At 35.5% G+C, this 13,308-nt stretch overlaps 1 protein-coding gene across 1 annotated transcript; it reads left to right on the top strand.

Moving 5' to 3' along the window:
- Positions 1 to 1,429: 1,429 nt before the first annotated feature.
- On the top strand, positions 1,430 to 13,281 carry LOC117630923 (V-type proton ATPase subunit a1). The gene is made up of 18 exons (XM_034363791.1): positions 1,430 to 1,865; positions 4,029 to 4,073; positions 4,952 to 5,074; positions 5,248 to 5,355; positions 5,482 to 5,595; positions 5,689 to 5,862; positions 5,997 to 6,134; positions 6,415 to 6,522; positions 6,687 to 6,794; positions 8,391 to 8,539; positions 9,240 to 9,393; positions 10,082 to 10,242; positions 10,995 to 11,201; positions 11,293 to 11,476; positions 11,572 to 11,655; positions 11,926 to 12,119; positions 12,276 to 12,335; positions 12,465 to 13,281. Exons 1-18 carry the CDS (start codon positions 1,722 to 1,724, stop codon positions 12,667 to 12,669), a joined length of 2,460 nt encoding a protein of 819 aa, XP_034219682.1. The 5' UTR covers positions 1,430 to 1,721; the 3' UTR covers positions 12,670 to 13,281.
- The last annotated feature ends 27 nt before the right edge of the window (positions 13,282 to 13,308 follow it).

Raw genomic sequence — 13,308 nt, 5'->3', positions numbered from 1 at the left:
GTTCTAAGTAGAAGTTAGAAAGGAAACACTCTATTTAGCACAACTCACGCTAAATGCACATAAATATCAGACTACACCTCCTTTACATGCCCTTTACATTGACGGTATCGACACTAACAACAACGACAATATATATCAAGAACACTTGCTTATTTTACAAACCTTCTTAGAGAATTTCATTGCACGGCTCAAAATGGGTATCATGACGTTTAATATACACATATGGAAATCCACGTGGACTTTATTTATGCTGTCTAAATTGTATGTATAAAACTTGAATCAAGCGTGGACTGTTTGACTTTTTAGTTACTTTAAAGCAAAATATTTTATCGCATTCTTTACATCCTTGAATTTAGAGTTCTTTATCGAGTCGAGCTGGCTCTAAATTTTTTGGCTTCTGTCAGGTCTTGTCAAGCTCTTTTTTTTTTTTTTTTTTGGGCCGGGGCAGGTCATGTCTAAGTTTGAAAGGGATTGGCCCGAGCTCACCCATAAGCCTGTGCCTAAATGAGGTATCAATATTGATATAAATTGTATCTTATACTAAAATTGAATTTTCATATTTTGATTGTTGGGAATTTGATTTCTAGTAATTTTAATTGAATCCAAATACAAACCACACGTCTTATGCAACAAACAATCAACGTGATGTCTTTTACTAAGCATGCGCAGTCTTCGATGATATTACAATTCAAGATGGAAACAAAATTAATATTTGACAATTACTTTACATGCTATGTATGAACTTAAAAGTGATATTATTTTTGGTCAACGGGATCTAGTCTAATAAAAAAAAAATTAATTTGCAGATTAGTGGTCTCAGGTTTGAATCTCTATGATACCTTGATAGTGTGTATAAAACTTCATTCCCTTTATAGTTTAAACTATCTCTTGTATTAAAAAAAAGATGTGACACTATACTTTGTAAACAATAACTAGTTTTTGTCAACATATGTGATTTTTATGCATATAATGAGTGGAATGAGGGTGAATATGAGAGTTTGAAGAAGATGATGGGTGTGAGTTACCAAATATGGGCCCTTGGAATGTAGTCAAAAAATAATTTTTACATTTAAAAATTCTTTGACCTCCATAGTCATTTTATGTTAGAGCAAACTAATTTTTCATATTCAAAATTTAGTGGGTATTGTGGCTGATATAGAATTTCCTTAAGCGTTACCAAGCGTCATGGGATTCAAACATAGAAACACTTGTTTGCAATTCAAAGCCTTTTTCTACTGAGCTATGGTTAAATTTTAAAGTTGGCCAAAAATCCTCTTATTTAAGAGAGAGTTTCAAACATAAATTCTTCATTTGGACACAACATGGATGGAACCTAATACATGTTAATTAACGTGGACTAGGACTTCACTTAACCACCTTCGGCTCTACGCCAACCTTGAAATTCTTTTTAGTTGACCCAAAAAATAAAAAAAACCTAATATTATTTCCAACATCACTTGGCGTCGGGCCTGGAAAGTGATGCGAATTCTCCGATTCTAATGGCAGTTGGCAAGAAGAAAAGCAAAAACCCGAAAATGAAAACCTCGGAATAACGCACTAAAACCACACACACTCACGTAGAGAGAGAGAGAGAGAGAGAGAGAGAGAGAGAGAGAGAGAGGCAGTTTTCAGTTTCAGATCTGAAAGAGAGTTTCAGATCCAGAGGCGAAGAAAGAGAAAAAGAAAAAAAAAAAATCAGTTTCTGTTGGGTTGCCGAGAAAATGGAGAAGTTCATCGACAACTTACCAGCCATGGATCTGATGCGCTCCGAGAAGATGACCTTCGTCCAGCTCATCATCCCCGTCGAGTCTGCCCACCGCGCCATTTCTTATCTCGGCGAACTCGGCCTCCTCCAATTCCGAGACGTAAGTTTTCGAGAACTCAGATCCGACGACTCGGTCTTCGTGAATTATGTTAGATTTGGCATCTCTCTGTGTTTCTAGTGATCAGAAGTGAGAGGTTTGATTGATTGATTTAGGATAAATGAGAGTTTTGCTTCAGTTTGTTTAAATTAAGTAGTTGAGTAGATACCAGTCAGCAATTGAGAAATTTACTTATGAAAGTTTTTGATTTGTTTAGTTTTCTTGCGAAAGTTTAGATTTTTTTTGGGGCACGATCGGGGAACTGAGATTTATCATTATGGTTCCTTGATTGTTCGGTTAATTGGTCAGGAGCATATTTTACTTGGATCACACGCACATTGTATTTGAGAGTACTTTAGATCTGGTTATATTGCATATATTCCCAGTTAGGAGGGGTTTGCATGGAGGCCTATTTTGCCTGATATTAACAAGAAAAGTCCTCCTTCATTCCTAATGGTATTTTGCCTGGGTAGGTTGAGAAATGTTCAGTATCATGTGCTAAGTTATAGGTCAAGTATCCTAAAGGTAAAGGATGCCTTACCCTCATTGTGCAAGATATACAACCGCATGTTTTCATTAATTTGAATAATTACGTACTAATTTTAAGTTCTCACACATGTGAATAAATTTTTAAGTCTCTATACCAGATTAATCTACTTCACAATTAGATAAATAACATCTTCCTCTCAATTAAGGTATTTGAATTTTAAGTTTCAGTTATATAATCCATTTGAGTTGTCTTTCCATAATGCTTATATCCTATTATCACTTAGATCAGGTTTGCTAACTTCATTTGATGGAAAAAAACCGTACTTTTGGGTCTGTGAAGTATTGGGACCTCTGTGGCTTTGCCTGAAATGCTTTTGGGCTTTTTAATACGATGCTTCCCTAGGTCTAGGATACTTGGGCTATCCTTTGGTATTCTGTGAGATTCACACATTCCATTTTCCAAGCTTGACTGAGTTTTTGGAACTGATTTGTTTTGACAAGCCCAGTTCTGACAACGGTTTTATGCTGTCCAATTAGGTGGTGCCCTGCACATCCGCATGTATTTGTGAAACTATCTTCACTTATAATCTTCCTGTACCCAGTTTTTCTTTATTGATCACGCAAGTAGAGTTATTTGCATTACCCATTATGCAATTAATTTTGTGGATGATTCTGAACAATTAGTTGTACTACTAATTATATTTTTCAAAATGATATAGTAAAAGTGAGTCTGTCCATGGTTACTATCATAAAGTCTGTTATGCTAATAATCGTAACTCATAAGTTGTTAGAGAATTTTTGTTGATGTTCTCTTTAAAGATGTACTCGGCTTGCTGTAACACCTACCTATTGAAAGACTTCAAATTATAAATTGTCAAAATCTATCTTAGTAATTCCAAGAAATCAATTCTCCATTTTGATTAGTGTGGTGGTGGGGTTTCTGATTCTAATGGCAGTTGGCAGGAAAAGAATAAGCTAAATCCTAAAACTGAAAGCTTGAAATAATACATTGTCTAAAAGTGGTTTGAGGAATTTTTTTTTTTTTTAATTTTTTTTAATTTTTTTAAATTTGTTATAGTTCTCTTTAAACTGGGTATGTACTGGACCTGTAGCATCTAACTATTTCAAGGCTTGAAAGAAATAGTGAGAGAAATTTGTCTAATTTGACTATGTTTTGAAGTGTTGAAACCAATATATTCAATCCACAGCAGCTTGCAATCTAATAGGATAATAGAAAAAGACAACTTCTAAGTTCTTTAGAAACCAAAGCAGAGAAGTATGCTCAAAATTTCCATATCTAGTTGGGTTTAAACAATTTCTGTAACTATAAATCATTAAACAATGCCAAACCCTTTTGAGTGTTGTTTATAAAGTAGTACTTTTAATGCCCTTGAGTGATGGCTATTCACTCTTTCTTGTGTTAGCATCAGAGAGTGCATATTTCCATCAGAATATGTTGAGTTCGCATTTTCTGCAACACTCTGTATTTATTGGTGAAACACCTGAATTTGTATTGTATATGAGACATCTTATGAAAAGCGTTGAAATTCTTTGTTCTTTCTTTTCTGGTCTCCTCTCATATATAATTTCTTTAAATGAATATGCAATATAGTCTTTTTAGTTTTCGTTCAGATATACTCATGATCATATTATTTTTGTATTTTTTTTTTTTTGCAGTTAAATGCTGATAAAAGTCCTTTCCAACGAACATTTGTTAATCAGGTATCTACTCAGATTTTATTAGAACTACAGTTGCAATCTGAATGTTTTGGACTGCAGCATCTATCTTTCTCGATGGAATATTTTGCTAATATGATATTTCAATGTTTCATTTCTTGAATTGCTGGTGTTTTAGAGATTTCATGCTTTCACTTTTTAGTGTGCATATTCTTATATACTGGAAAAACTAAATCTATGCCCCTCAATTTTGTGGTGTCTGGATTTGCTCCATAAGAAAAGGATTGGCTCACATTCCCCCCTGTATTATGAATTTGTTCCAATATGGGCCTTTTGCGCAACTTCAGCCAAAATTCTTTAAAAAATGTGGAAGTCTAATACAAGGGGAGTCTGACAGAATCTTGGATGGAGTTGCATGGAAGAACCATGGTGCAACAAATTTATACGGGGAAATTGAGTCAATTGTTCTTTTCAGGGGGTAAGTGGGATAGATTCCAAAGTTGAAGGGGCATAAGTATAATTTTCCCTATATCATTGCATATTCAATGCCTGGTTTTCCACTTCCTTGTGTATTGTGTCTGACATGTCTGCCAGCTTTACTTGCTTAATTAAAAGGAACATTCTCCAACATTAAACCTTGGTCGTGCATGCCCCACTTTCCTTGTTATTTACCAGAGGAAAAAAAAGCTATGGACCTTTAACTAGAAATAGTATTCTATGGTAGTCTTTTTATCTACCTGGAATCTGTGCAAATTGAACCCTGTTCAGGTAATCTCTATAATTATTAAACTGATGAGATTTGAAGGTTGAGATTGAGATTATTGAAAAGTTATTGATTATAGTAGATAGTTGATAGTGGTGTTGATCGCAGTAGCCAATCATACTTAAGTTTAGTTGTTATATCATTGTGAGGATTTCCACAGGTAAAGCGATGTGCAGAGATGTCAAGAAAGCTGCGGTTCTTCAGAGATCAAATCAGTAAAGCTGGTCTACTTTCATCTGTACATCCTGTTTTGCAACCAGATGTTGAGTTGGAGGAATTAGAGGTGCATTTACTGTTACCCATTATCTCTCCCTCCTTTGGCTACGATTTTTATAATGGCAGCAGTAGTGTGAACCTGAAACTTGTAGTCCAAAATGGCACTAACCAATTGCGCCCTTATTTAGAGAGCATTTAATTCTGTAAACTGAAAATTTGAATTGTATGTATCTATTCCAGATACAACTCGCCGAGCATGAGCATGAGCTAATTGAAATGAACTCTAATAGTGATAGACTTCAACATTCATATAATGAACTCCTGGAATTCAAGATAGTATTGCAAAAGGTAACTAGCCTTTACTGATGTATTAGCAGCCTCCTATCTGCTGCTCTTTCCTTTAGTACACCTTAATTATAGTTTCAAATGCTCTTTCCTGTGCCTCATTATATATTTTCATGTCGGCAATCTCAGGCAAGTGGCTTTCTTGTTTCAAGTAATAGCCGTGCGGTTCCAGAGGAGAGAGAACTAGATGAGAATGTTTACTCAAATGATGACTATGGTGATTCAGTTTCATTACTTGAGCAGGTACTTGTTAATTATGCTTTTCTAAATCTAATGTCTTCTTGGTGCAAAACCTTTTGCTATGATTTCATTTGTAATTGATTATGCATTTTACAGGATATCAGACCTGGGCCATCAGACCAATCTGGTTTGAGTTTTGTTAGTGGAATTATTTGTAAATCCAAAGCTCTCAGGTTCGAGAGGATGTTGTTTCGTGCTACAAGGGGCAATATGCTTTTTAATCAAGCATCAGCAGATGAACAGATCATGGATCCTTTATCTACTGAAATGGTTTTCTTCTGCCTCAGTATTATAAAAATTGTTTTTTTTTTCTTCCTGTTTTTGGTGCGGTTTCTTTTAGCTTTGTTATATATAGGATGAGAATGTTTATTTGCTTCTTTTACTAATTCCTGAAAGTTGTGCAGGTTGAGAAAACAGTGTTTGTAGTGTTCTTCTCAGGGCTGCAGGCAAAAACAAAGATTTTGAAAATTTGTGAGGCATTTGGTGCAAATTGCTATCCTGTTCCCGAAGATATAACTAAGCAGAGACAAATAACTAGAGAAGTAAGCATTCAGTTGAGATAGTTGGCAGTTCATTTATTCTTTAATTGGAATGAAGTTTCAAGCTTAAAGATGGAATCCTTGTTTTTATTCAAACATCTTTACAAAACTTTGTTCTGCTTTAATGTTTATGTATATCTGATGTGAGCTTGATAGCATAATTATCTTCAACTACTCCCTTTAATTTGTTTTATCATGTGATAGCATATAATTGCAGGTCTTGATGATAGTATCAACAAATACTCTGTTCTATCATTTTGAAACTTCAGGTTTTGGGTTGCAGGTTTCATCACGTCTTGCTGAATTGGAAGCAACCTTGGATGCAGGGATCCGTCACAGAAATAAGGCCCTTACTTCTGTTGGGTTTCACCTAGCGAAATGGATGAACATGGTAAGATGTTGGTCCTGCTTGCCTCTTGTTAATTGTTATTTGTTTGGCTTGAGCGACAAAAAATATTGATCTAATATATGACTAAGAGTTTGTGTGAATTGGAGTGGTTTAGCTTTATCCTGATAGTGACAAACAACTATGTCGTGTTTTCTACTCTTTACCAGGTGAGAAGGGAGAAAGCTGTATATGATACGTTGAACATGCTTAACTTTGATGTTACAAAAAAATGTCTTGTTGGAGAGGGCTGGTGTCCTATATTTGCAAAAACTAAGGTAACCTCTGTCACTGTGTTCATCAATAGTTATATTGCAGTATCACAAGTCCAATGTTTCTTTTGGGTTAGGTCTCTCATTAATGACGTGTCTGCATAATTTTATGAGTTGATTGTACATTTTTATGTATTAAATCGACAATGCATCTATAATGTCCAAGTCTTGCATAGAATTTGTATTTTTTGCCAAGATTCGTCAATATCTATGAAACAAGGCCCGTGAAGAACCTAAGGTTGTGGTTGAAAAAATAATTTATGTAACGGTAATACAGATCCCTTATCCTAACGCAACATAAGGCCTTTTTTCATCCTAGAAAATGCATGTACCACAGATAGATTAGCCTATGCCCTCCTATAGTTCACTTTTGATGCAATCATTCATTTTAATAATGTATCTGTCTTACAGGTACATCAGTTCATTCGTAATACATAATGTTATAGTTATCATGAGTTGTCTTTGATAGATATTTACGGTTTTGTTCCAAAATACAACTTTTACGTAAAGTGGAATGAAATATGTGAATTTTAGAATTTACGTCAATGTACAAGTTATTATATTCAATCTAAGAAGCACGGATACGCTGGTTGAGGTGCGTATCCCGTATCCGATACGCTTGGGGATACGATACGCTGTGAATATGTGCGGATACGCGATGGATACGTATCCGAGTAAACGGATACGGTCAAAGACAAAAAGATACTCGTATCTGACATTACAGATACGAGTATCTGATGTATAGGATACGCGTATCAGGAAACGTCTCCACTTCTTCTTTCAGATCTTCCTTCTTCTTCTTCATCCAGCAGTGCCCCCACTTATCAATTCTTCTTCTTCGTCCTTAAGAAGCCCAGATCTTCCTTTTTCTTCTTCATCCAGCGGCGCCCCTACTCATCAATTTCTTCTTCTTCATTCTTCATTGTCGGCGGCGTCGGGTTCTCTTCTCCCTTTTCTTTTTGTTTTCTCACGCGTGCTTCTCTGTTCTTTTGACAAAATGATTTTGTTTTGTTTTGTTTTTTTTTTTTGTTTTTGGTCAAAGGATTTTGTTTGTTTAATATTCACAGTTTCACCCACACCCCACGTGATGGCTGGTCTTATCGTTTTGACAAAAGGATTTTGTTTTGTTTGTCTTATTAAAAGTAATAATATTATAACCAAGACAAGTGGAAGTATGTTAAAAGTAATAATATTATCATTTTTATGTTATTTAAAATATGTTATAAATTATATATATTGTTATTTTTAAATTATTATATATTATTTAAATTGCCGTATCCATGACGTATCGTATCCTAATTTTTAGAAATTTGTCGTATCCCCGTATCGTGTCGTATGGTATCCCCGTATCCGTATCCGTGTCCGTGCTTCTTAGTATTCAATACTTAAAGGGCATTATTGATATTTCCAAAAAGCCATAAGATAAGGCAAGATCCAAAAGATACCATTGGACTCGCTTAAAAAAAATGCTAGTGAGTACCTATATCTAATTTTTAGCTTTGTCAAGGGTATGTTACTATGTTGTTACTTGAATACTTTTTGATTGTAGATGACTTTTGCGAACTTGTGTTATATTTACGTAGTAATTTTATGGTTGAACAGATTCAGGAGGCACTGCAACGTGCTACATTTGATAGCAATTCGCAAGTGGGAATAATATTTCACGTGATGGATGCAATAGAATCACCTCCTACATATTTCAGAACCAACCGCTTCACGAGTGCATTTCAGGAAATTGTTGATGCATATGGGTTAGTCAAAATATGATATTTAGACACTTTATCATTTCTTCTGTTAATGAAAGGAAATTGTCTTTAAATTGGTGCATCATTTTCCTTGTGAAATCATGGTCAATTTATGAGTGAACAGTGGGCAAATGTTCTTAGAAATAATGAATATTTTGGATTAGAAATTACATTCTGTTTGTACACGTTGATACATTAGGAAGGAAAGCCAATGCATGCTGGCACAAGTGATTTACTACATAGATTTTTTGTCTTTCAATTAACAAGCAAATTAAATATCAGAAATCATGTGCTTTACATGTCCAACCTACTTAAGGGTGGAGCTTGGATGTGTTAGGAGTTTGTCGAGGAATGGGATGGGAGGCTTGCATTTGCTGCAAGTTGTTACTTTACAACTAAATAATGAGGAATATTCTGTATTTCCTTTGTCCGCACCTAAAATAAGGGAATTAAACTTTTCAACTTGGTTTGAAAAATTAGCTGAAATTCTAGAAAGTTTAGCGTTCTAACTACTGGATTAAATCTTAATAATTGATAAAAGAAAAAAGAAAAAAGAAATAAAGAGCGAGAGCCAGTTGCAAAGTATGAGGCAACAATTCTCCTTTTAAGTAGTATTTCTGTTAGCATTTTTCATTACAAAGGGAAAATGATAAGTGAATCAACATAATAAGTTGTTTAGGTGACAAGCTATACTTTCATTTGGCAGTGTTGCAAGATATCAAGAAGCCAATCCTGCTGTTTACACTTGTATTACTTTTCCATTTCTTTTTGCGGTGATGTTTGGGGACTGGGGTCATGGAATTTGCTTGTTGCTGGGAGCATTAATTCTTATAGCTCGTGAAAGTAAGCTCAGTGCTCAGGTACGCCCTTTTTGTGAACTTCTAGCATTTAAATTTAAGAGGATGTACTGTCAGAAGACGTTATACTTGATCACTAATGAATTATATTGCTTTAGTTAAGTCAAAACTTCTTCAAGCTGCTCGGTAACATGTACCATTTCCCAGTTCATAGGCGTTGACTCGATCAGCTGCAATTAAAAGTATCTTTTGCTCTCTCCAGAAGTTGTCAAAAGATATGTTGCAGCCATAACCAATATTGTCCACTAGTACCACTGACCCTGAACTTTTTTTCTGGCTGTCGTTGTTACTGTGTCTATGCTATTCAGCAAGATTTAATATAATAGAGACTGCAGTTTTTGTTAGCCAAGGATTCATAATATAACCAATCCTGCAGCAAAGATTTAGCTAGCACCAACATAATATCCTGAGCTAGATTCACAATCTCATGGTTTATTTATGGAGGAATGATGTGGTCTTACTGTGGTAATGATGACATTATCAAATAATAATACTTATAACAGCAACAGTAGCAATAATTTCTTTCATATTGGAGCAATAAGTAGGATAGTTCTCTTTCAGTTTTCGTTTTTAACAAATATTTGTTATGATTCTGGTGTTTAGAAAGAACATAACATGCATTTAACATGTGAAAGAGAATTGTGTTTTTTCCACTTGTCTTAATGAGAAATTTTATATTACTTCCTACCAGAAACTTGGGAGCTTTATGGAGATGCTATTTGGTGGGCGATATGTACTTCTTTTGATGTCCCTATTTTCAATCTACTGTGGGTTGATTTACAATGAGTTCTTCTCTGTTCCTTTTCACATATTTGGTGGGTCTGCTTACAAATGTAGAGATACCGCTTGCAGGTAGGCTCTCTATTTTAAATCTTCAATCTCTAATTTTGCCTTAATGTGTTGTATCTTGTATTGAGGTCACCTTCAGCTGGGTTGTTTAGAATAGAGTTTATGTTCGACAATATACCACTCTGACTTCTTGTTTTAGAGATTGAGATTTCTGGAATCTATGTGCTTAAACCCCACTACTAGTCTGCCGTTGCACGGCTTTTATCATACTTCTGCTTAATTAGAGATCAATCCTTGTAAGTTTTTTTAAATATTTTTTCGAATAATCTAATATTTATAAGATTCACAGAATCTTCTTATTAAAAGTTTAATAATTATTTATTAATCTAAAAGTTATTTTTCATCATCATCATTCTGGATGGATTGGTGGTTTCATTGACTCCTTTAGAGTTCATTCCTATGGCCCGCTGCCGCGAGGGTCGTCCCTCATTCAATCCATGGGGATTCTCCCCACCTTGATTGATGACTTTGGTGGTGTGTTACTTTCGAGCATCTGTCTGGTGTCTGGTGCACGGAGCTTGAGAAGATACAATATCCATCAAGCCATGTGTATCGCTGTTGTTGGAACTTACTTTGATCTGCTAATCATAGCTGTCCTTCACTAGGCATTTATGGCACTCTATTGTCTGGCGGTTTCTCAATCACCTCTATTTTATAACTCTTAAAAATCTTCCCATTGTTTATGCTGGCTGAACTTATGACTTTCCTCAGCAGAAAACTAACTACTTATCATAAATTTGTCTTCTTTTGAGCAGTGAGGCGTACACTATTGGTTTAATCAAGTACCGAGATCCATACCCATTTGGTGTGGATCCCAGTTGGCGTGGAAGTCGTTCAGAGCTGCCTTTCTTGAATTCTCTCAAAATGAAAATGTCGATTTTGTTGGGTGTGGCGCAAATGAACTTAGGAATTCTACTTAGTTACTTCAATGCACGGTTTTTCAGCAGCTCGATTGATATAAGGTGGGTCTCCTGTTTTTTCACTTTTCCCATTGTTGTATTACTTTCAAATGAAGTGCACAAGCGTTTGACTTGTTCTGCATCTTGTTGTTAGGTACCAGTTTGTGCCGCAGGTGATCTTTCTTAACAGCCTTTTTGGATATCTTTCACTTCTTATTGTCATCAAGTGGTGCACCGGCTCTCAGGCAGACCTCTATCATGTAATGATTTACATGTTCTTAAGTCCGACTGACGATCTTGGTGAAAATGAATTGTTCTGGGGCCAAAGACCACTTCAGGCACAAGTTCTAATCTTCTCTTTATTGTTACTTCGTATAGATAATTGCTTATGTTCTCGATTTATGTTATGGTTAACAGGGCTCTGTTTCTGCAGATCATTTTGTTGCTTTTGGCTCTAATCGCAGTTCCATGGATGCTCTTTCCAAAACCTTTTATTTTGAAGAAGCTTCATACGGAGGTACTGTGGTGTAACTTGCTTAGGCTTCAGTTTTGGATTTTTAAGAAAACCAGCAAAGGAATAAACTTAAAACCAAAATTTTCTTTGACATTTCTGTTTTGTAAATGTTGTTTAAAATGTGATTACTACTGATTAGTATCCTCAATTGGTGGACTTAGTTTACTTATGTGCGGTATAGACTTGTCTTTGACTCACTTAAAGGTATTTGAGGGGAGATATAAGGAGCTTGAGAAGATATGATATCTATGTTTTCCTGATGTTATTTTCCAGAGGTTTCAAGGTCGTGCGTATGGGATGCTTGGCACCTCAGAGATGGACCTTGATGTGGAGCCTGATTCTGCGAGGCAACATCATGAGGAGTTTAATTTCAGTGAGGTATTTGTACACCAGATGATACACTCCATTGAGTTTGTTCTTGGTGCAGTTTCAAATACTGCATCATATCTACGACTATGGGCTCTGAGGTATACCTATATTGTTTACATATTTTGTAGTTTACCTGTATGTATGTATGTATGTATGTATGTATGTATGTATATATATATATATTTGCTTATTCCGTGGTTTTCTTTCATCTATGTGGTAGCCCTTTTCTTTAATATCTGTTATTGCAATTACAGCTTGGCTCACTCAGAATTGTCAACCGTTTTCTATGAGAAAGTCCTTCTCCTTGCCTGGGGGTGAGTTCCAACCTTTAATTCTCTATCATGACATGCATGTGCATCTGACTGCTAGTTTTTCTTGCTGCATATGATGGTGCATGTATTCTTCAATCAGTAATAATAAGGTTTTGAAAATAATTATAACAGGTACGACAACTTTGTTATCCGGTTAATTGGGTTAGCAGTTTTTGCGTTTGCAACGGCGTTCATACTACTCATGATGGAGACGCTCAGTGCTTTTCTTCATGCCCTGCGTCTTCATTGGGTGGAATATCAAAATAAATTCTACTATGGAGATGGCTATAAGTTCAAACCTTTTTCCTTCGCCTCCATAACCGAGGATGAGGATTAGTCCACTTGTACACCAGTTTTCTTGTTCTTTGGAAGGAAAAGATATGTAAGCTAAGCACCAAGAATGGCAGAGTTCTAGCTCCAGCCTGAAATGGAATTCAGAGAGCCCCATTTCGGGTGGCATAGAGGAGGTAGATGCTCGATTTTGACGTAGAAATGTAAAGTCCTGGCTCATATTCTTTTGGTGTATCATTGGTATAAAAAAAAGGTTCCATATAAGAGTCAGGGTTGGTTCCCTTCATAGGTGTATTTACGACGTTTGTATTTCATTTATATCTAATCGGAATGAGAGGGGAGAGGGGAATTAGATTCACCGTTTGTAAAGAGGAGCTGGGGAATCATCATACCGTGTAGCGTTTCTGGGATTTTAGTTTATTTAGCTCACACACATGCACATTAAGTGCTGATTTTGCTGGGAATTGGCCCTGGATTCTTTACAATTGTGACATGTATAAGTTTTGAATCTCAACTTCAAAGAAATTCATTTTTGTAAGGATAAATAAGTTAGATAATTCCAAGCTCAAATATGCTTATTGTGCCTGAAAAATAGCATGATATTCGTACAATGTTCATCAACTTTACGAGCTTAATGATATGATGGAAATTCTTCCCCTTGACAGTTCTAATTTGTAGCAACTTT

The sequence above is a fragment of the Prunus dulcis genome, chromosome 6 (genome assembly GCF_902201215.1).
Source record: "Prunus dulcis chromosome 6, ALMONDv2, whole genome shotgun sequence".
Lineage (NCBI taxonomy): Eukaryota > Viridiplantae > Streptophyta > Magnoliopsida > Rosales > Rosaceae > Prunus > Prunus dulcis.
The sequence above is the reverse complement of the archived record's forward strand: the minus strand, read 5'-3'. Positions and strand labels throughout refer to the sequence as shown.